Below are 24743 nucleotides of genomic sequence, written 5' to 3'. Positions count from 1 at the left end.
TGGCGGTAAAATGTTTGAAATGCGTTGAAAAATGTGGAAAGAGTAGTCGCCAGAAAAAAGGGTGGAAATAGGGCTTTGGAAAACCAGGAATTCTAGAAAATCCTGGAATTTTTTTGAACTTGGTAACAGAAGAGTTTGAATTTCCAGGATGGTGGAATGAGTTGAAGGTGGAATGGTTTGAATCGGTTGAGAAATGTTGAAATAGTAACATGTTGAATTGACAAATTACATTACGGAATTCCTGGAATTTCGGAAAAATCGAGAAATTTTCCAGTTAAAAAAACAACTTAGTTTTTTGTCCTGATTAAGGGGAATATTTTGGCGGTAAAATGTTTTAAATGCGTTGAAAATGTGGAAAGAGTAGTCGCCAGAAAAAAGGGTGGAAAAAGGGCTTTGGAAAACCAGGAATTCTGGAAAATCGTGGACATTTTTTGAACTTGGAAAAATGAGAATTTCCACCTTCAAAATGTGTTAAAGGTGGAATGGTTTGAATCAGTTGAGAAATGTTGAAGTAGTAACATGTTGAATTGAAAAATGACATTACGGAATTCCTGGAATTTCGGGAAAATCTGGAATTTTTCCAGTTCAAAAAATAACTTAGTTTTTTTCCTGATTAAGAGGAATGTTTTGGTGGTAAAATGTTTGAAATGCGTTGAAAAATGTGGAAAGAGTAGTCGCCAGAAAAAAGGGTGGAAATAGGGCTTTGGAAAACCAGGAATTCTGGAAAATCCTGGAAATTTTTTGAACTTGGAAAAATGAGAGTTTGAATTTCCAGGTTGGTGGAATGTGTTGAAGGTGGAATGGTTTGAATCGGTTGATAAAAAGGTTGAAGTAGTAACATGTTGAATTGAGAAATTATATAACGGAATTGCTGGAATTTCGGGAAAATCTGGAATTTTTACTGTTAAAAAAAACACGTAGTTTTTGTCCTGATTAAGAGGAATGTTTTGGCGGTAAAATGTTTGAAATGCGTTGAAAAATGTGGAAAGAGTAGTCGCCAGAAAAAAGGGTGGAAAAAGGGCTTTGGAAAACCAGGAATTCTGGAAAATCCTGGAATTTTTTGGAACTTGGAAAAATGAGAGTTTCCACCTTCAAAATGTGTTAAAGGTGGAATGGTTTGAATCGGTTGAGAAATGTTGAAGTAGTAACATGTTGAATTGAGAAGTGATATTTCGGAATTCCTGGAATTTCGGGAAAATCTGGCATTTTTCCAGTTCAAAAAACAACTTAGTTTTTGTTCCTGATTTAGAAGAATGTTTTGGCAGTAAAATGTTTGAAATGCGTTGAAAAATGTGGAAAGAGTAGTCGCCAGAAAAAAGGGTGGAAATAGGGCTTTGGAAAACCAGGAATTCTAGAAAATCCTGGAATTTTTTTGAACTTGGTAACAGAAGAGTTTGAATTTCCAGGATGGTGGAATGAGTTGAAGGTGGAATGGTTTGAATCGGTTGAGAAATGTTGAAATAGTAACATGTTGAATTGACAAATTACATTACGGAATTCCTGGAATTTCGGAAAAATCGAGAAATTTTCCAGTTAAAAAAACAACTTAGTTTTTTGTCCTGATTAAGGGGAATATTTTGGCGGTAAAATGTTTTAAATGCGTTGAAAATGTGGAAAGAGTAGTCGCCAGAAAAAAGGGTGGAAAAAGGGCTTTGGAAAACCAGGAATTCTGGAAAATCGTGGACATTTTTTGAACTTGGAAAAATGAGAATTTCCACCTTCAAAATGTGTTAAAGGTGGAATGGTTTGAATCAGTTGAGAAATGTTGAAGTAGTAACATGTTGAATTGAAAAATGACATTACGGAATTCCTGGAATTTCGGGAAAATCTGGAATTTTTCCAGTTCAAAAAATAACTTAGTTTTTTTCCTGATTAAGAGGAATGTTTTGGTGGTAAAATGTTTGAAATGCGTTGAAAAATGTGGAAAGAGTAGTCGCCAGAAAAAAGGGTGGAAATAGGGCTTTGGAAAACCAGGAATTCTGGAAAATCCTGGAAATTTTTTGAACTTGGAAAAATGAGAGTTTGAATTTCCAGGTTGGTGGAATGTGTTGAAGGTGGAATGGTTTGAATCGGTTGATAAAAAGGTTGAAGTAGTAACATGTTGAATTGAGAAATTATATAACGGAATTGCTGGAATTTCGGGAAAATCTGGAATTTTTACTGTTAAAAAAAAAACGTAGTTTTTGTCCTGATTAAGAGGAATGTTTTGGCGGTAAAATGTTTGAAATGCGTTGAAAAATGTGGAAAGAGTAGTCGCCAGAAAAAAGGGTGGAAAAAGGGCTTTGGAAAACCAGGAATTCTGGAAAATCCTGGAATTTTTTGGAACTTGGAAAAATGAGAGTTTCCACCTTCAAAATGTGTTAAAGGTGGAATGGTTTGAATCGGTTGAGAAATGTTGAAGTAGTAACATGTTGAATTGAGAAGTGATATTTCGGAATTCCTGGAATTTCGGGAAAATCTGGCATTTTTCCAGTTCAAAAAACAACTTAGTTTTTGTTCCTGATTTAGAAGAATGTTTTGGCAGTAAAATGTTTGAAATGCGTTGAAAAATGTGGAAAGAGTAGTCGCCAGAAAAAAGGGTGGAAATAGGGCTTTGGAAAACCAGGAATTCTGGAAAATCGTGGAATTTTTTTGAACTTGGAATTTACAGGATAGTAGAATGTGTTGAAGGTGGAATGGTTTGAATCGGTTGAGAAATGTTGAAGTAGTAACATGTTGAATTGAAAAATTATATTACGTAATTCCTGGAATTTCGGGAAAATCTGGAATTTTTCCATTTAAAAAAACAACTTATTTTTTTTCCTGATTAAGAGGAATGTTTTGGCGGTAAAATGTTTGAAATGCGTTGAAAAATGTGGAAAGAGTAGTCGCCAGAAAAAAGGGTGGAAATAGGGCTTTGGAAAACCAGGAATTCTACAAAATCCTGGAATTTTTTTGAACTTGGTAACAGAAGAGTTTGAATTTCCAGGATGGTGGAATGAGTTGAAGGTGGAAAGGTTTGAATCGGTTGAGAAATGTTGAAGTAGTAACATGTTGAATTGAGAAATGATATTACGGAATTCCTGGAATTTCGGAAAAATCTGGAAATTTTCCAGTTCAAAAAACAACTTAGTTTTTTGTCCTGATTAAGGGGAATATTTTGGCGGTAAAATGTTTGAAATGCGTTGAAAATGTGGAAAGAGTAGTCGCCAGAAAAAAGGGTGGGAATAGGGCTTTGGAAAACCAGGAATTCTAGAAAATCCTGGAATTTTTTTGAACTTGGAAACAGAAGAGTTTGAATTTCCAGGATGGTGGAATGTGTTGAAGGTGGAATGGTTTGAATCGGTTGAGAAATTTTGAAGTAGTAACATGTTGAATTGAGAAATGATATTACGGAATTCCTGGAATTTCGGAAAAATCGGGAAATTTTCCAGTTAAAAAAACAACTTAGTTTTTTGTCCTGATTAAGGGGAATATTTTGGCGGTAAAATGTTTGAAATGCGTTGAAAATGTGGAAAGAGTAGTCGCCAGAAAAAAGGGTGGAAATAGGGCTTTGGAAAACCAGGAATTCTGGAAAATCCTGGAATTTTTTTGAACTTGGAAAAATGAGAGTTTTAATTTCCAGGATGGTGGAGTGTGTTGAAGGTAGAATGGTTCAAATCGGTTGAAAAATGTGGAAATGGTGGAAGTTTGAAACATGGCCAATTCATTTTGAATGGGAAAAATGTCCCGGAAAACCTGGAATTCTGGGAAATTTGGGAATGTTTTTACTTTGTCAAGGGAAAACCTTCAAACTGTTCAGCCTATTCGGGTATCGCAGGCTTTTCCCTTGAAAAATTCCAAAAATTCCCAGATTTCCCAGAATTCCAGGTTTTCCGGGACATTTTTCCCATTCAAAGTGAATTGGCTATTTTTAAAACTTTAACAATTTTCCAACTGATTCAAACCAACCCACCTTCAACATATTTCACTCATCCTGGAAAATCAAACTATTGTTTTTTCCAGTTCAAAAAAATTCCAGGAATTCTCATAATTCTCTTTTTCTCTGTTTAGGCTACCCTTTTTTCTGGCGACTACTCTTTCCACATTTTTTAACCCACTTTAACCGTTCCACCGTCAAAACATTTCTCTAAATCACGACAAAAAACTAAGTTGTTTTTTTAACTGGAAAAATTCCCGATTTTCCCGAAATTCCTGAAATTCCTTAATACCATTTTTCAATTAAAAATGTTACTACTTCAACATTTCTCGACCGATTTAGAAACATTCCAACACCAACCATCATTAAGAACATTCAAGTCTTTTAACATTTTACCAAAAATTCCCGCTTTTCCCGAAATTCCAGAATTTCCATGAAATTCCCATTTCAACGGGACATTTTTCAAAGTTCCACAATTCCCACATTTTTCATTCGATTCAAACCGTTCCAACTTCAAACTGTTCAGCCTATTTGGGAATCACGGGCTGTTCCTTGAAACATTTCCAAATTTCCCAGAATTCTAGGTTTTCTGGGACATTTTTCCCATTCAAAATGAATTGCATATTTTTAAAACTTCCACCATTTCCACATTTTCCAACTAATTCAAACCATTTCACCTTCAACATATTCCACTCATCCTGTAAAATCAAACTATGTTTTTTTTCAAGTTAAAAAAAATTCCAGGAATTCCCAGAATTCTCTTTTTTTCAAACCGTTTTTTTGACCCTTTTTTCTGGCGACTACTCCTTCCACATTTTTCAAAGCACTCCAACTGTTCCACCGTCAAAACATCCCTCAGGAAAAAAACAAAGTTGTTTTTTTAAATGGAAAAATTCCCGGTTTTCCAGAAATTCCTGGAATTCCTTAATACCATTTTTTTTTAAATGTTACTACCTCAACATTTCACGACCGATTTGAAAAATTCCAACACCAACCATCATTAAGAACATTCAAGTCTTTTAATATTTTACACACAATTCCCGCTTTACCCGAAATTCCCAAATTTCCATGAAATTCCCATTTCAACAGGATATTTTTCAAAGTTACACAATTCCCACATTTTCTATCCGATTCAAACCATTCCAACTTCAAACTGTTCAGTCTATTTGGGAATCATAGGTTTTTCCTTGAAAAATTCCAAAAATTCCCAAATTTCCCAGAATTCCAGGTTTTTTAGGACATTTTTCCCACTCAAATTGAAATGGCTGTTTTTAAAACTTCCACCATTTCCACATTTTCCAACTGATTCAAACCAATCCACCTTCAACATATTCCAATCATCCTGGAAAATATAACTATTGTTTTTTCAAGTTAAAAAACATTCCAGGAATTCCCAGAATTACTACTTCAACATTTCTCGACTGATTTAAAACACCAACCATCATAAAGAACATTCAAGTCTTTTAACATTTTACAAAAAATTCCCGCTTTTCCTGAAATCCCCAAATTTCCATGAAATTTCCATTTCAATGGGTATTTTTCAAAGTTCCACAATTCCCACATTTTTCATCCGATTCGAACCATTCCATATCCAAAATATTCAGCCTACTCAAATTTTTTTTTTTTAAATCCAGGATTTCTAAGAATTCCCAGTTTTCAGGGACAATTTCCCCATTCAATATTAAATTCAAACTATCATTTTTCCAAGTTAAAAATTTTTTCCATGATTTTCCAGAATTCCTGCTTTTCCAGTTTCCTATTTCCACCCTTTTTTCTGGCGACTACTCCTTCCACATTTTTCAACCCACTTCAACTGTTCCACTGTCAAATCATTCCTCTTAATCCGGACAAAAAATTCCTGGTTTTCCCAAAATCCCAGGAATTCTGTAATACCATTTCCATATTTACTACTTCAACATTTCTCAACCGATTTGAAAAATTCTAACACCAACCATATCAACTCATTCAGACCATTCAATTTTTTTTACCATTTCCCCAAAAATTCCAGATTTTCCAGAAATTCCCTAATACCATTGACTACTTTAACATTTCTTGACCGATCTAAACAATTTCAACACCTACCAATTCAGCTCATTCAGGGCATTCATGCTCCTAATCATTTTTCCAAAAAATCCCGCTTTTCCAAAAATTTCCAGGAAGTTCCCATTGAAATGAACAGGACATTTTTCCAAGTTGCACAATTCCCACATTTTTCATGCGATTCAAACCGTTCCAACTCCAAAATATTCAGCCTACTCAAAATAAAATAAAACAAATCCCGGATTTCCAAGAATTCCCAGTTTTCAGGGACATTTTGCCCTTTCAAAATTAAATTCAAAGTATCATTTTTCCAAGTTAAAAAAAATTCCATGATTTTCCAGAATTCCTGCTTTTCCAGAGCACTATTTCAACCCTTTTTTTTCCTGGCGACTACTCCTTCCACATTTTTCAACCCACTTCAACTGTTCCACGATCAAATCATTCCTCTTAATCAGGACAAACAATTCCCGGTTTTCCCGAAATTCCAGGAATTCTGTAATACCATTTCTCAATTCAACATGTTACTACTTCAACATTTCTCGACCGATTTGAAAAATCCTAACACCAACCATATCAACTCATTCAGACCATTCAATTTTCTTTTACCATTTTCAAAAAAATTCCAGATTTTCCAGAAATTACCTAATACCTTTGACTACTTTAACATTTCTTGACCGATCTAAACTATTCCAACACATACCAATTCAGCTTATTCAGGGCATTCATGCTCCTAATCATTTTTCCAAAAAAATCCCGCTTTTCCCAAAATTTCCAGGAAGTTCCCATTGAAATGAACGGGACATTTTTCCAAGTTGCACAATTACCACATTTTTCATCCGATTGAAACTGTTCCAACTCCAAAATATTCAGCCTACTCAAAATAAAATAAAATAAATCCCGGATTTCCAAGAATTCCCAGTTTTCAGGGACATTTTCCCCATTCAAAATGAAATTAAAACTGTCATTTTTTCCAAGTTAAAAATGTTTTCATGATTTTCCAGAATTCCTGCTTTTCCAGTTTCCTTTTTCCACCCTTTTTTCTGGCGACTACTCCTTCCACATTTTTCAACCCACTTCAACTGTTCCACCGTCAAATCATTCGTCTTAATCAGGACAAAAAATTCCCGGTTTTACCAAAATTACAGGAGTTCTGTAATACCATTTCTCAATTCAACATGTTACTACTTCAACATTTCTCGACTGATTTGAAAAATCCTAACACCAACCATATCAACTCATTCAGACCATTCAATTTTTTTTTTACCATTTTCAAAAAAATTCCAGATTTTCCCGAAATTCCCTAATACCATTGACTACTTTAACATTTATTGACCGATCTAAACAATTCCAACACCAACCAATTCAGCTCATTCAGGGCATTCATGCTCCTAATAATTTTTCCCAAAAATCCCGCTTTTCCTAAAATTTCCAGGAAGTTCCCATTGAAATGAACGGGACATTTTTACAAGTTGCACAATTACCACATTTTTCATCCGATTCAAACCGTTACAACTCCAAAATATTCAGCCTACTCAAAATAAAATAAAATAAATCCCGGATTTCCAAGAATTCCCAGTTTTCAGGGACATTTTCCCCTTTCAAAATGAAATTAAAGCTGTCTTTTTTTCCAAGTTAAAAATGTTTTCATGATTTTCCAGAATTCCTGCTTTTCCAGTTTCCTATTTCCACCCTTTTTTCTGGCGACTACTCCTTCCACATTTTTCAACCCACTTCAACTGTTCCACCGTCAAATCATTCGTCTTAATCAGGACAAAAAATTCCCGATTTTACCAAAATTCCAGGAGTTCTGTAATACCATTTCTCAATTCAACATGTTACTACTTCAACATTTCTCGACCGATTTGAAAAATCCTAACACCAACCATATCAACTCATTCAGACCATTCAATTTTTTTTTACCATTTTCAAAAGAATTCCAGATTTTCCAGAAATTCCCTAATACCATTGACTACTTTAACATTTCTTGACCGATCTAAACAATTCTAACACCTACCAATTCAGCTCATTCAGGGCATTCATGCTCCTAATCATTTTTCCCCAAAAAATCCCGCTTTTCCCAAAATTTCCAGGAAGTTCCCATTGAAATGAACGGGACATTTTTCCAAGTTGCACAATTACCACATTTTTCATCCGATTGAAACTGTTCCAACTCCAAAATATTCAGCCTACTCAAAATAAAATAAAATAAATCCCGGATTTCCAAGAATTCCCAGTTTTCAGGGACATTTTCCCCTTTCAAAATTAAATTATAACTGTCATTTTTTCCAAGTTAAAAATGTTTTCATGATTTTCCAGAATTCCTGCTTTTCCAGTTTCCTATTTCCACCCTTTTTTCTGGCAACTACTCCTTCCACATTTTTCAACCCACTTCAACTGTTCCACCGTCAAATCATTCGTCTTAATCAGGACAAAAAATTCCCAGTTTTCCCAAAATTCCAGGAATTCTGTAATACCATTTCTCAATTCAACATGTTACTACTTCAACATTTCTCGACCGATTTGAAAAATTCTAACACCAACCATATCAACTCATTCAGACCATTCAAATGTTTGACCATTTTCACAAAAAATTCCAGATTTTCCCGAACTTCCCTAATACTATTTACTACTTTAACATTTCTTGACCGATCTAAACAATTCCAACACCTACCAATTCAGCTCATTCAGGGCATTCATGCTCCTAATTATTTTTCCAAAAAATTCCGCTTTTCCCAACATTTCCAGGAAGTTCCTATTGAAATGAACGGGACATTTTTCCAAGTTGCACAATTACCACATTTTTCATCCGATTTAAACCGTTCTAACTCCAAAATATTCAGCCTACTCAAAATAAAATAAAATAAATCCCGGATTTCCAAGAATTCCCAGTTTTCAGGGACATTTTCCCCATTCAAAATTAAATTAAAACTGTCATTTTTTCCAAGTTAAAAATGTTTTCATGATTTTCCAGAATTCCTGAATTTCCAATTTCCTATTTCCACCCTTTTTTCTGGCGATTACTCCTTCCACATTTTTCAACCCACTTCAACTGTTCCACTGTCAAATCATTCCTCTTAATCAGGACAACAAATTCCAAGTTTTCCCGAAATTCCTGGAATTCTGTAATACCATTTCTCAAATCAACATGTTACTACTTCAACATTTCTCGACCGATTTGAAAAATCCTAACACCAACCATATCAACTCATTCAGACCATTCAATTTTTTTTTAACCATTTTCAAAAAAATTCCAGATTTTCCAGAAATTCCCTAATACCTTTGACTACTTTAACATTTCTTGACCGATCTAAACAATTCCAACACCTACCAATTCAGCTCATTCAGGGCATTCATGCTCCTAATCATTTTTCCAAAAAAATCCCGCTTTTACCAAAATTTCCAGGAAGTTCCCATTGAAATGAACGGGACATTTTTCCAAGTTGCACAATTACCACATTTTTCATCCGATTCAAACCGTTCTAACTCCAAAATATTCAGCCTACTCAAAATAAAATAAAATAAATCCCGGATTTCCAAGAATTCCCAGTTTTCAGGGACATTTTCCCCATTCAAAATGAAATTAAAACTGTCATTTTTTCCAAGTTAAAAATGTTTTCATGATTTTCCAGAATTCCTGAATTTCCAGTTTCCTATTTCCACCCTTTTTTCTGGCGACTACTGCTTCCACATTTTTCAACCCACTTCAACTGTTCCACCGTCAAATCATTCGTCTTAATCAGGACAAAAAATTCCCGGTTTTACCGAAATTCCAGGAATTCTGTAATACCATTTCTCAATTCAACATGTTACTACTTCAACATTTTTCGACCGATTTGAAAAATCCTAACACCAACCATATCAACTCATTCAGACCATTCAATTTTTTTTAACCATTTTCAAAAAAATTCCAGATTTTCCAGAAATTCCCTAATACCATTGACTACTTTAACATTTCTTGACCGATCTAAACAATTCCAACACCAACCAATTCAGCTCATTCAGGGCATTAATGCTCCTGATCATTTTTCCAAAAAAAATACCGCTTTTCCCAAAATTGCCAGGAAGTTCCCATTGAAATGAACGGGACATTTTTCCAAGTTGCACAATTACCACATTTTTCAAACTATTCAAACCATTCCAACATCAACACATTCCACTCATCCTGGACATTCAAACTAACACTTTCCCAAGTTCCAAACCAAATTCCGGTTTTCCTGGAAATTCAAACTCTTCCACATTCAAACCGTTCCAACATACAAACTATTCTTACATTCATACTACATTCTGTCAGCATTTCAGTTCAACTCCAGCATTGGAGCCTTCACACGCATTTCCTTCAGGAATTCCCTCATGTAGTTGCACGTAAAGTTCAAACTGTCATGTTTGTAAAGATGTAGGGAAGGAAGGAAGGAAGGAAGGAAGGAAGGACAGTAAGGACTCCAACATGGTGCAAGGCAGCACTTGGCAGTGAAGTGTTTAATGAACTGAGCACCTCTCAGCTGCACCTCCAGTCGGCACTAAATAAACGACAGAATGTCACACATAAATATATATATATATATATATATATAGTCATCCTCCATATTACCATCATCTTCTACTATCTACTCGGCAGCCTGTCAGTCTCCTCTCCGCCTCAACTCCCTCGCTATAATCTTTCTCATTACTGAACACTGCTTGCCTCTTCCTCAACGCCTTCAATGTCTTCAACGTCTCCCCCGGCCTCCGCAGTCATCCTCCCCTCATGAGCCACCGACCCTGCACCACCGACCCTGCACCACCGACCGTGCACCACCGACCGTGCACCACCGACCGTGCACCACCGACCACGTCAAGGTCGCACGCTTTGTTTAGGCCTGATACATGGTATTGTATATACAGTATTACTATATTACAGTACTACTACTTTGTTTAGGTGTGATACATGGTCTTTAAAACCACAATACTACCACTATTTTATTACAGTACTACTACTTTGTTTAGGCTAGATACATGGTCTTTAAAACCACAATATACTACTACTACTACTACTAGTACTATATTACAGTACTACTACTTTGTTTAGGTGTGATGCATGGTCTTGTATCTACAGTACTACTACTATTATATTATAGTAGTACTACTTTGTTTAGGCGTGACGCATGGTGTTTAAAACCACAATAGTACCACTATTATATTACAGTAGTACTACTTTGTTTAGGCGTGATACATGGTCTTTAGGAACACAAAACTACTACTATTATATTACAGTACTACTACTTTGTTTAGGTTAGATACATGGTATCTAGGACCATAATACTACTACTACTTCTATATTACAGTACTGCTACTTTATATAGGCGTGACGCATGGTCTTTAAAACCACAATACTACCAGTATTATATTACAGTAGTACTACTTTGTTTAGGCTAGATACATGGTCTTTAGGAACACAATACTACTACTATTATATTTCAGTACTACTAATTTGTTTAGGTGTGATACATGGTCTTGTATATACAGTACTACTAATACTATTATATTACAGTACTACTATTTTGTTTAGGCTTGATACATGGTCTTTAAAACCACAATACTACTACTATTATATTACAGTACAACTACTTTGTTTAGGTGTGATACATGGTCTTGTATATACAGTACTACTACTACTATATTACAGTACTACTACTTTGTTTAGGCGTGATGCATGGTCTTGTATATACAGTACTACTACTATTATATTACAGTACTACTACTTTGTTTAGGCGTGACGCATAGTCTTTAAAACCACAATACTACCACTATTATATTACAGTACTACTACTTTGTTTAGGCTAGATACATGGTCTTTAGGACCACAATACTACTACTAGTACTACTACTTTGTTTAGGCTAGATACATGGTCTTTAGAACATAATACTACTACTATTATATTACAGTACTGCTACTTTGTTTAGGCTAGATACATGGCCTTTAGGAACACAATAATAGTACTACTACTATATTACATTACTGCTACTTTGTTTAGGCTAGATACATGGTCTTTAGGGCCACTATACTACTACTAGTACTACTACTATTATATTACAGGACTACTACTTTGTTTAGGCTAGCGACATGGTCTTTTGGAACACAATAATATTATTACTACTATTATATTACAGTACTACTACTTTGTTTAGGTTAGATACATGGTCTTTAGGGCCACAATACTACTACTAGTACTACTACTATTATATTACAGTAATACTACTTTGTTTAGGCTAGCGACATGGTCTTTAGCAACATAATACTACTACTATTATATTACAGTAATACTACTTTGTTTAGGCTAGATACATGGTCTTTGGGAACATAATACTACTACTATTATATTACAGTACTGCTACTTTGTTTAGGCTAGATACATGGTCTTTAGCAACATAATACTACTACTATTATATTACAGTACTACTACTTTGTTTAGGCTAGCGACATGGTCTTTAGCAACATAATACTACTACTATTTTATTACAGTACTACTACTTTGTTTAGGCTAGCGACATGGTCTTTAGCAACATAATACCACTACTATTATATTACAGTACTACTACTTTGTTTAGGCTAGCGACATGGTCTTTAGCAACATATTACCACTACTATTATATTACAGTACTACTACTTTGTTTAGGCTAGCGACATGGTCTTTAGCAACATAATACCACTACTATTATATTACAGTACTACTACTTTGTTTAGGCTAGCGACATGGTCTTTAGCAACATAATACTACTACTATTATATTACAGTACTACTACTATGTTTAGGCTAGCGACATGGTCTTTAGGAACATAATACTACTACTATTATATTACAGTACTACTACTTTGTTTAGGCTAGCAACATGGTCTTTAGCAACACCAAATATTAACATTGCTGTATGTTTACTTTTGACCCAGCAGATTTGCTGACATTTTCAGTCGACTCATAATAAATTCCTAAAAGAAGCAAACTTCATGAATGTTTGTTGTGACCAACAAGTATGTGCTCCAATCACTCTACCACGAAAAAATACCAGTTGTAGAAATGATCGGAAACTCAAGACAGCCGTGACATTAAGTTCTTTACAAGTGTATGTAAACTTTTGACCACGACTGTACGTGAAAATATGGACTCCGGGACAATTTAAGCTAAAAAAAAAAAAAGAGAACAAACAGACAAAAACAGCACCTTTGAGCAAAGCAGGACAAACTACGACGACTCACTAAAGCAGGGGTGTCCAAACTTTTTCCACTGAGGGCCGTACACGGAATAATTTAAGCATTAAGGCCATTTTGATATTTGTCATTTTCAAACCTTAACAAAATATATGGATTTTTTTTTTTAAACCTTTAGGGCTCCCGGGGACCATAAAGGGTCTCAGTCATTAAACTGTTAAAAATAAATCAAATTATTGTTATTTTTTTTAATTTAACGCTTTCAGTAAATCTTTATATCAACTTGAGGTTGATATAAAGTAAAAAAAAAAAAAAAGTTTTCCGTCAAAAATAACTTTGTTTTTTATAGTAAAACTGAAATATGCATTTTTTAGTAATTAGAGCCTTAAAAGATCAATAATGCAGGACACCATTGATTTTAATTTTTTAATATTTTTGAGTAATCACAGTGAAAAGTTAAATAAAATCCTACTAAATATATTTGGGATCCAAAATGTCCCCCACTCATAAAATGATACATTTTTATTATTATTTTTTTTACTTTTAACACTGTCGATTTTACGTTTGAACTATTATTTTGTTTGTTTTATGCTCTTTTGTCAAATAAAACTTTGATGTTTTTATATGGCAACCACACAATATATGCAATATTTTTTTTCCACATAAAACATTTTAAAGTGATATTTTTTAAGTAATAATTCATTAGAACATACATTTTTAGTCTTTTTAGCCGGCTGCTATTTAAGCGGCAGCCGGCCTCCAGGGTCCCAACTCCCCCCTCCTCTGTTGTGAGTTGTTGTGATTACCGTCATTTCCGGACTATAAGCCGCTACTTTTCCCCCTCGTTCTGGTCCCTGCGGCTTATACAAGGGTGCGGCTTATATACGGCCTGTTCTTCTCCGACACCGACGAAGAGGATTTCGGTGGTTTTAGTACGAAGGAGGAAGACGATGACACAATGATTAAAGACTGACTTTTCATATACCGGTAGGCTGGTTATTTTGATAACGTACAGGTGAGCACTTTGTATTACTTTGCACCGTTGTGTTATTTGTACTCTGCACGAATGCTGTTCGCCATGTCAAAGATGTGAAAGTTTGATTGAATGATTGAAAGATTTATTGTTAATAAATGGGACGCTTTGCGTTCCCAAACAGTCATCTCTGTCCCGACAATCCCCTCCGTGGTAGCAGGAACCCCTATATACTACGGTAATTACACATCACAACCCTGCGGCTTATAGTCGGGTGCGGCTTATATATGGAGCAATCTGTATTTTCCCCTAAATTTAGCTGGTGCGGCTTATGGTCAGGTGCGGCTTATAGTCCGGAAATTACGGTACATGTACCATGTTTATGTGTGCCACGCTATGTGAGGTTTTTTCTTCGGACTCAGTGTGGACCACTCCTGAGGGTCCAGCCTCAGACTGATATTTTTTTTACTCTTCCCCCTTTCCCAATGTTCCCTTTTTCCCACCTTTTTAAGGAGCGCTGTAAGTGGCTGATCCGTTGGCGGTCCCGTATTGTCCCCTGTAACGTACACTACCGTTCAAAAGTTTGGGGGTCACATTGAAATGTCCTTATTTTTGAAGGAAAAGCACTGTACTTTTCAATGAAGATAACTTTAAACTAGTCTTAACTTTAAAGAAATACACTCTATACATTGCTAATGTGGTAAATGACTATTCTAGCTGCAAATGTCTGGTTTTTGGTGCAATATCTACATAGGTGTATAGAGGCCCATTTCCAGCAACTATCACTCCAGTGTTCTAATGGTACAATGTGTTTGCTCATTGGCTCAGAAGGCTAATTGATGATTAGAAAACCCTTGTGCAATCATGTTCACACATCTGAAAACAGTTGAGCTCGTAACAGAAGCTACAAAACTGACCTTCCTTTGAGCAGATTGAGTTTCTGGAGCATCACATTTGTGGGGTCAATTAAATGCTCCAAATGGCCAGAAAAAGACAACTTTCCTCTGAAACTCGACAGTCTATTGTTGTTCTTAGAAATGAAGGCTATTCCACAACATTGTTTGGGTGGTAGTGTATATAAACATATATATGTCTATATATACATAAATATCTGCATATGTATATATATATATATATATATATATATATATATATATATATATATATATATATATATATATATATATATATATATATATATATATATATATATATATATATATATATATATATATATATATATATATATATATATATATATATATATATATATATACACTACCGTTCAAAAGTTTGGGGTCACATTGAAATGTCCTTATTTTTGAAGGAAAAGCACTGTACTTTTCAATGAAGATAACTTTAAACTAGTTTAGCTCGTTACAGAAGCTACAAAACTGACCTTCCTTTGAGCAGATTGAGTTTCTGGAGCATCACATTTGTGGGGTCAATTAAACGCTGAAAATGGCCAGAAAAAAAGAGAACTTTCATCTGAAACTTGACAGTCTATTCTTGTTCTTAGAAATGAAGGCTATTCCACAAAATTGTTTGGGTGACCCCAAACTTTTGAACAGTAGTGTATGTCTGCTCTTAGCGGGGTTGTGCCGAAAATGTAATTTCAGTTCTTATGTGTCTTGTACATGTTAAGAATGGACAAAAAAAAGCTGCTGTCTGCTGTCTGTCTGTCTGGGTTTTTTTTGGGTTTTTTTTAGCAACGGCAAAAAAAAGAAAAATAAACAAAGACAAAAGAAAAAAAAACAGCCTGCATGGCCGCTTTGTGTCAACATTGCAACTTTTTCTTGTTAGATTTCACCTCATTCCACTTTTTTTATATGTTTTTTTTAGGGATGTCCGATAATATCGGAAATTATCGGTATCGTTTTTTTTATTATCTGTATCGTTTTTTTAAATTTTTTAATTTTTTTATTTTTTATTATTAAATCCACATAAAAAACACAAGATACACTTACAATTAGTGCACCAACCCAAAAAACCTCCCTCCCCCCCTTTCTTTCTGTTATTAATATTCTGGTTCCTACATTATATATCAATATATATCAATACAGTCTGCAAGGGATACAGTCCGTAAGCACACATGATTGTGCGTGCTGCTGGTCCACTTATAGTACTAACCTTTAACAGTTAATTTTACACATTTTCATTAATTACTAGTTTCTATGTAACTGTTTTTATATTGTTTTACTTTCTTTTTTATTCAAGAAGATGTTTTTAATAGGGATGTCCGATAATATCGTATTATCGGCCGATAAATGCGTTAAAATGTAATATCGGAAATTATCGGTATCGTTTTTTTTATTATCTGTATCGGTTTTTCTTTATTTATTTATTTTTTTAAAATTATTAAATCAACATAAAAAACACAAGATACACTTACAATTAGTGCACCAACCCAAAAAACCTCCCTCCCCCCATTTCTTTCTGTTATCAATATTCTGGTTCCTACATTATACATCAATATATATCAATACAGTCTGCAAGGGATACAGTCCGTAAGCACACATGATTGTGCGTGCTGCTGCTCCACTAATAGTACTAACCTTTAACAGTTAATTTTACACATTTTCATTAATTACTAGTTTCTATTTAACTGTTTTTATATTGTTTTACTTTCTTTTTTATTCAAGAAGATGTTTTTAATAGGGATGTCCGATAATATCGTATTATCGGCCGATAAATGCGTTAAAATGTAATATCGGAAATTATCGGTATCGTTTTTTTTATTATCTGTATCGTTTTTTTTTTATTTTTTATTTTTTTTTAAATTATTAAATCAACATAAAAAACACAAGATACACTTACAATTAGTGCACCAACCCAAAAAAAACCCCTCCCCCCATGTCTTTCTGTTATCAATATTCTGGTTCCTACATTATATATCAATATATATCAATACAGTCTGCAAGGGATACAGTCCGTAAGCACACATGATTGTGCGTGCTGCTGCTCCACTAATAGTACTAACCTTTAACAGTTAATTTTACTCATTTTCATTAATTACTAGTTTCTATGTAACTGTTTTTATATTGTTTTACTTTCTTTTTTATTCAAGAAAATCTTTTTAATTTAGTTATCTTATTTTATTTTATTTTTTTTTAAAAAGTACCTTATCTTCACCATACATGGTTGTCCAAATTAGGCATAATAATGTGTTAATTCCACGACTGCATATATCGGTTGATATCGGTATCGGTAATTAAAGAGTTGGACAATATCGGAATATCGGATATCGGCAAAAAGCCATTATCGGACATTCCCTAGTTTTTTTTAAACGTTTGCAATATTATCAATTTTGCAATTTTTGCAGAATGTGTAAACAATTAGCTGCCCGCCACGCACTTTGGACACCCCTGCACTAAACGGTTCAGTGGACACAAATGACATCACAATCATGAGCACATGTCTCCATGGTTACTACTTATCATGTAGGCCAGTAACAACCTCCCTGGCTAAAATGTGTGTGTGTGTGTGTGTGTGTGCGTGTGCAAAGCAACAGCACATCAACAACAACAAAAAAACCAACAAAAAAAAACACTGAAAAAGGCAAATCTAAGCAGGTTTGAGGGATGAAAAACCAAAATACTCACCCAGTTCCACCACGTCTGCAAAGGAGAAAACAAAGAGAGTCACGCCCGGGACCGATCAACTGGCAGCAGGATATTAACCTTGGAATATTGACCGCCGGGAGACATTTGCCAGGTTTTGCGGGAGTTCAGGCCCCCGTTTCCCTCGTGCACTGGCACAATCTACCCGACTGAACCGTGCCTGAACCCTGCCACAACTGAACCAACAACAACCTTGTCGGGCAAACTTGAACAAAAAGAAGACGACAGGACCCTCAGAAGACTCGCCGGACTTGTCGAGTCGTTTGAATAAGGGATGGAAACAGAGGAGGGCGGGTTGAGGGTTCGATCCCTGGCTGGAATACGCAAGCTCTTCTTCGAAAGTCCTTAAAGGCCTACTGAAATGAATTTTTATTTATTTAAACGGGGATAGCAGATCCATTCTATGTGTCGTACTTGATCATTTCGCGATATTGCCATATTTTTGCTGAAAGGATTTAGTAGAGAAAGTTCGCAACTTTTGGTCTCTGATAAAAAACCGGAAGTAGCGTGACGTAGTCAGTTGATCGCCTCCTCATATTTTCCTATTGTTTTCAATGCAGCGAGAGCGATTCGGACCGAGAAAGCGACGATTACCCCATTAATTTGAGCGAGGATGGAAAGATTCGTGGATGAGGAACGTTAGAGTGACGGACTAGAATGCAGTGCGAGACATATCTTTTTTCGCTCTGACCGTAACTTAGGTACAAGCTGGCTCGTCGGATTCCACACTCTCTCCTTTTTCTATCGTGGATCACGGATTTGTATTTTAAACCACCTCGGATACTATATCCTCTTGAACGCGAAATGGACATTCACAGGGACTTTTATCTCCACGACAATGCATCGACGAAACACTTTAGCTACGGAGCTAACGTGATAGCATCGCGCTTAACTGCATATAGAAACAAAATAAATAAATCCCCGACTGGAAGGATGGACAGAAGATCAACAATACTATTAAACCATGGACATGTAAATACACCGTTAATGCTTTCCAGCCTGGCAAAGGTTAACAATGCTGTTGCTAACGACGCCATTGAAGCTAACTTAGCAACCGGACATCACAGAGCTATTCTAAACACATTAGCTCTCCACTTACGCCAGCCAGCCCTCATCTGCTCATCAACACCCGTGCTCACCTGCGTTCCAGCGATCGACGGTGCAACGAAGGACTTCACCCGATCACAGATGCGGTCGGCGAGACGGAGGAAGTTAAGGTGAGTTCGGCGGCTAGCGCGTCTGCTATCCATCTCTGTCTTCCTGGTTGTGTTGCTGCAGCCAGCCGCTAATACACCGATCCCACCTACAACTTTCTTCTTTGCAGTCTCCATTGTTCATTAAAAAAATTGCAAAAGATTCACCAACACAGATGTCCAGAATACTGTGGAGTTATGTGGTGAAAACACAGCTTTTTAATGCAGGTATGTGTTTTTTTGGTAACTTCAAAAGATACGGTATCGGACAAAAAGTGGATAGGGTTTCTTCTCAAACATTGTTGTTGTTAACTAGCTTGTTTTATTTTTTTGCACAGTACAACAGTATTTTGTTCGTAGTAAACGGACCAAGCCAGTACAAGCTGTTACGGCGTCAGTTCTAAGTTTGACAGCTTCCGGGTCTAAAGTGGACCGTGAGTCCTCAGTCTTTCCGTGAAGAAAATGGATGGATGGATGGAATCTAGATGAGTGAGGGTATGCAAAACCAAGTGGTGGTAATGACGTTTAAAGAAACCGATACGAGTCCAGAACCAAGCTGAACCTAACCCACTCACCTTCGTCATCCAGGCCCGGCGCCATGAGGAAGTGACCGTACACCGTCTTGTTGACCGTCCCCAGAGAGTTGCTGGCCTCCAGGGTGTAGTTGCCGTTGTTGATGTGCGTGGGGTTCTGCAACGTCAGGCAGCCTTCCAGGTAGTCGTGGTATTCCATCATCTCCGTGCGGATGTACTGGTTGTGGATGATCTCCTTGTTCTTGTGGAACCAGCGCAGCTTGGGCTTGGGGGAACCTCGCACCGTGAACTCGATGCAGGTGTCATGGCGCTGCTCGGGCTCGGCCAGCGTCAGGATGACGGGGGGAACTGTGGGTGAGAAAGGGAGAGTCGACCGGATTAGACCGGAACCGTTCAGGGCAATTGCGTGGTGTGAATACACCCTTAAAAATACCCAATTATGACTTTTTAATGATGTTGTAATTATGGAGGACCAAACTTGAGAAAAACGTATCATCTTCTCAACTTGTCTGCTCCACTTTTGAGACAAGAGGCTTTGCTTACTGGACTTAGACTTAGACTTAGACAAACTTTATTGATCCGCAAGGGAAATTGTTCCACACAGTAGCTCAGCTACAAAGGATGGGAACGTATAAAGGTATAAAGGAAACTAAAGACCCCCTCTCGCGTATACACCCAACACTTGACAGAAAAATAAATACAAAATAAATCAGGCTTATTTGTGCATATTTAGAAACATTTTTTTGAAACTTGGCCAATATTGTATTTATTTTTCCAATGAGCCTCTATTTTTATTGGTGTGTAGCAGGCCTGGGCAATTATTTTGACTCAGGGGGCCAAATTTAGAGAAAGAAATGTGTTCGGGGGCCGGTATATCTATTTTTAGGAACACTAATACAAAAACTCACAATAATGTGAGGGGCTTTCTGCTCCGCCGCTCCCAGTCTGTGTAACGCTCTCCCTGACCACCTGAGGGCACCACAGACTGTGGATGCTTTTAAAAAAGGCTTAAAAACCCTTCTTTTTTTTTTTTTTTAGATATATGCATACTTATTCTAGATATTAAGCTGTTTTATTTATTTTTTTTATTATCTTTTAATTTTTTTTAATACACTGTAGCACTTTGAGGTTGTTTGCTCAATGTGAAGTGCTTTTTTACAAATAAAATCTATTATTATTATTAATGTCTGATTAAATGCTAAAAACGTTATGACAGACCGCCTGAAAAAACGGAATGGAATTTTAATTTTTTTTATTGAATGAGAAAATAAAGAATGTGGGATTTACAATATTAACTATGAATGATAAAACACTGAATATTGACAACATATGAACGTCACACCTCCTCTCCATCAACATATTTTATAATCAAGCGAAACACAACAAAAATGCAACAAACACAGAAAAATATGAACACTCTGTGGAAACGCTCCCCACCCACACTGCTTGGTGCCTCGTCTGAGCTGCTGTGACTTAGATTACCATAGCAACTAATTAGATGACCATAGTAACTAATTAGATCAGTGGTCCCCAACCACCGGGCCGCGGCCCGGTACCGGTCCGCGGCCCGGACAGATTGGTACGGCCGCGGCCGCGCAAAAAATTTAATTAAAAAAAAATAAATAAATAAAAAAAATAAAAATAAAAAATTTGATTTTTAAAATTAAATCAACATAAAAAACACAATATATAAATTATATATCAATATAGATTAATACAGTCTGCAGGGATACAGTCCGTAAGCACACATGATTGTATTTCTTTATGGAAAAAAATAAAAAATAAAAAAAATCCCCCCGGTCCGCGGGACAAATTTTCAAGCGTTGACCGGTCCCCAGCTACAAAAAGGTTGGGGACCACTGAATTAGATGACCATAGTAACTAGTATATCATGCAAAAGATCTAAATAAATATTTGGGAATGTCCGGCGGGCCAGATTGAAAAGCTAAACGGACCGCATGTTAATTTGCCCAGGTCTGGTGTATAGAATAATAATAATACATTTTATTTGTAAAAAAACATTTTATATTGAGCAAACAACCTCAAAGTGCTACATTGTATTAAAAAAATTAAATAAAACAATTAAAAGATAGTAAAAATAAAAATAAATAAAAACTAGAACAGCCTAATAGCTAGAGCTAGTACGCATATATCTAAAAAAAAAAAGGCTTTTCTAAAAAGAAGGGTTTTTAAGCCTTTTTTAAAAACATCCACAGTCTGTGGTGCCCTCAGGTGGTCAGGGAGAGCGTTCCACAGACCGGGAGCGGCAGAGCCGAAAGCCCGGTCTCCCATTGTTCGTAGCTTTGTCCTCGGAGGTTGGAGGAGGTTAGCCTGTCCGGAGCGGAGGTGTCGTGTGGAGGATTTGGGGGTGAGTAGTTCTTTGAGGTAGAAGGGGGGGCATTTCCATGGAGGCACTGGTGGGTCAGTAGGGAGACTTTGTATTCAATCCTGAGTGGGACAGGAAGCCAGTGAAGGGATTTGAGAACTGGTGTGATGTGGTCGTATTTCCGCACTACAGAATGTATAGAAAAGTTTAATTCCATATATTAGAGGTGTGCACGAAAAATTGGTTCACATCCGAATTATTAATCCTCATTCTAAATTGATTCATAATTTTCAATTAAAAAAAAAAAAAAAAAATTTTTTAATAAGTCTATTTAAAAAACATGTTTTTAGAAAATTTTTATGCAATCAAAATGAGCTTTTCTAACCTGTAACCGTTTTTTAAAAAATGTTTAAAAGTATTTCCAATTCATTGTCAATGGGGAGAATTACGGGAAATTCTGGGAAAACTGGGAATTTTGGGAAAGGGACAACATGTTTTGTGCTCGACATATGTGAAGATCAGTTTGGTTGAAAGGTCGGAATCGGGTAAAAAATGGCTTAAAATGTTGAGATTTTTGGGCATTGTATTGTTTATTGATTTGATCCCATTGATTTGAATGGGAATTTCCTTGAAATTTTGGAATTTCGTGAAAAACTGGAATTTTTGGGGTAGTACAGCAGTTATCCTCATAATCTGTATGGGTTGTTGTTGGCATTTTTCAAAACGGTTGAAAAATTTTGACGTAGTAATAAATTGAATTTAAACGGGTATTTCGGAATTCCTGGAATTTCGGGAAAACCGGGAATTTGTACGAAAAGAAAAATGTTAATTTTGTTGTACCAATTAGGAAGAATATTTTGAAGGTGGAATCTTCAAAAAAAAAAAAAAACGGTTGGAGAATGTGGACTGTGACAACTTTCCAGGAAGAGGTGAAAACCGGAAATTCCTGGAATTTTTTTTTCAACTTTGAAAATTGCAGTTGGATTGTTCAAGGTGAGTGGAGTGTGTGGCTGGTGGAACGGTTGAGAAATGTACGAATTGTGGCAGTTCGAAAAATGGCCCATTCATTTTCAATGGACAACATGACCCAGAAAACAGGGAATTCTGGGTAACCGTTTTTTTTGTTGTTGTTTTTTTTCCATATCAAAGTATCTAAGGAGTGGGCAATAGAAGAGCAATGCGTTATTCTTTATAATACAAGGTGGGAGGGAGGGAGGGAGTAGGCTCAGTTTAGAGGGGGGTGAGAGCTTATGGCGCAACTCAGTGGAGACAATGAGTGCACTGTAAACTAAGACATTCACACAATTACATTGCGGAAAAAAGCTTGAATCAAGAATCGATTCTGAATTGAATCGTCAACCCTGGAATCAAAATCGGATGAAATTGTTAGGTGCCCACAAACTCACACGTTTGTTACCCTCATATACTGATACGTATATGCAAAAAAAAAAAAACAGGCTTCGCTTCACATCCTAAATTAAAGCACTGCAGACTAGTGTTGTCCCGATACCAATATTTTGGTATGTATTTCGATACTTTTCGGTACTTTTTGATACTTTTCCAAGTAAAGGGAACCACAAAAAATGTCATTATTGGCTTTATTTTAACAAACAATCTTACAGTACATGAAACATATGTTTATTATTGCTAGTTTGTCCTTAAATAAAATAGTGAACATACTAGACAACTTGTCTTTTAGTAGTAAGTAAACAAACAAAGGCTCCTAATTAGCCTGCTGACATATGCAGTAACATATTGTGTCATTTATCATTCTTTTATTTTGTCAACATTATTAAGGACAAGTGGTAGAAAATGAATTATTAATCTACTTGTTCATTTACCGTTAATATCTGCTTACTTTCTCTTTTAACATCTTCTATCTACACTTCTGTTCAAATCTAATAATCACTTATTCGTCTCTTCTTTGATACTCTACATTAGTTTTGGATGATACCACAAATGTAGGTATCAATTCGATACCAAGTAGCTACAGGATCATACATTGGTCATATTCAAAGTCCTCATGCGTCCAGGGACGTATTTCCTGAGTTTATAAACATAATGTACATTTTTAAAAAACGAAAAAAGATTTTGTGATGCTAAAAATATCGATGTAATCACAGTAGTATCGACTAGATACGCTCCTGTACTTGGTATCATTATAGTGGATGTCAGGTGTAGCGCCACCAATGTTTGTTTACATTGTGACGCCGGTGAGCTACGGTGTGTAGTGAAGCATGTTTAGCTATTCCTCCTCCTCCAGTGATAATGCTACTTGTAAGAGGATTAGTGATTTAGAAGTAGCTACAACACCGCAGACTGCGGATGGACGTCCACTGCTAGCTAGCTAGCCATGTTTTAAAGCACCTCTTCCTGAGGGCGTTTCAGTGTTAAAACTTCCAGGTTCCGGGTTCGATCCCCGCTTCTGCCATCCTAGCCGCTGCCGTCGTGTCCTTGGGCAAGGCACTTTACCCACCTGCTCCTGTTTGAATGCAACTTAGATATTGGCTTTCACTATGTAAAAGCGCGTTGAGTCACTAGAGAAAAGCGCTATGTAAATATAACTCACTTCACTTGATAATCAGGAGGTTTTCTACAGCCATTATTTGCCTTTGTAGGCCACGCCCCCTCTCGGACACGCTGGGAAACCGCTGATTGGAGCGTTTACGGCACGCGGTAAATAAACGTGTCTGTTTGGTGTTTTGCGACGCCATAAAAAAAAGGAAGAAAGAAAGCAATTTGCAGGTTGGTTTCATCAGCGATGTATCTGCTGCTTTGTAACCGGCCTGTTACATCATCAAAGGACAAAACCAGCTGGCAGACGGCGCTACCTGGCAAGCTAGCACCCGTTCTGTTCTGTTCCTCATACGAGGGGATCGAACGCGCGCACACACACAACACACACACACACACGAACGCACACGCACACACTTTTTAATGCCACTCCAAACTCCCCTCGGTGAAGCGCGGGCGTGTTTACG

At 36.3% G+C, this 24743-nt stretch overlaps 1 protein-coding gene across 1 annotated transcript in view; it reads right to left on the bottom strand.

The window, feature by feature from the left end:
- LOC133665316 (NT-3 growth factor receptor-like) overlaps positions 1 to 24743 on the bottom strand; it is a 151903-nt gene that overhangs the window by 12592 nt on the left and 114568 nt on the right. Inside the window, exons 7-8 of the mRNA XM_062070581.1 lie at positions 19479 to 19784; positions 17693 to 17707 (exon numbers count right to left, since the gene is read on the bottom strand). Coding sequence (XP_061926565.1) covers positions 17693 to 17707; positions 19479 to 19784 — 321 coding nt within the window. The remainder of the gene's footprint in view (positions 1 to 17692; positions 17708 to 19478; positions 19785 to 24743) is intronic.

The sequence above is a fragment of the Entelurus aequoreus genome, linkage group LG02, assembly GCF_033978785.1.
Source record: "Entelurus aequoreus isolate RoL-2023_Sb linkage group LG02, RoL_Eaeq_v1.1, whole genome shotgun sequence".
NCBI lineage: Eukaryota > Metazoa > Chordata > Actinopteri > Syngnathiformes > Syngnathidae > Entelurus > Entelurus aequoreus.
This window is presented reverse-complemented; position numbering and strand designations above follow the sequence as displayed.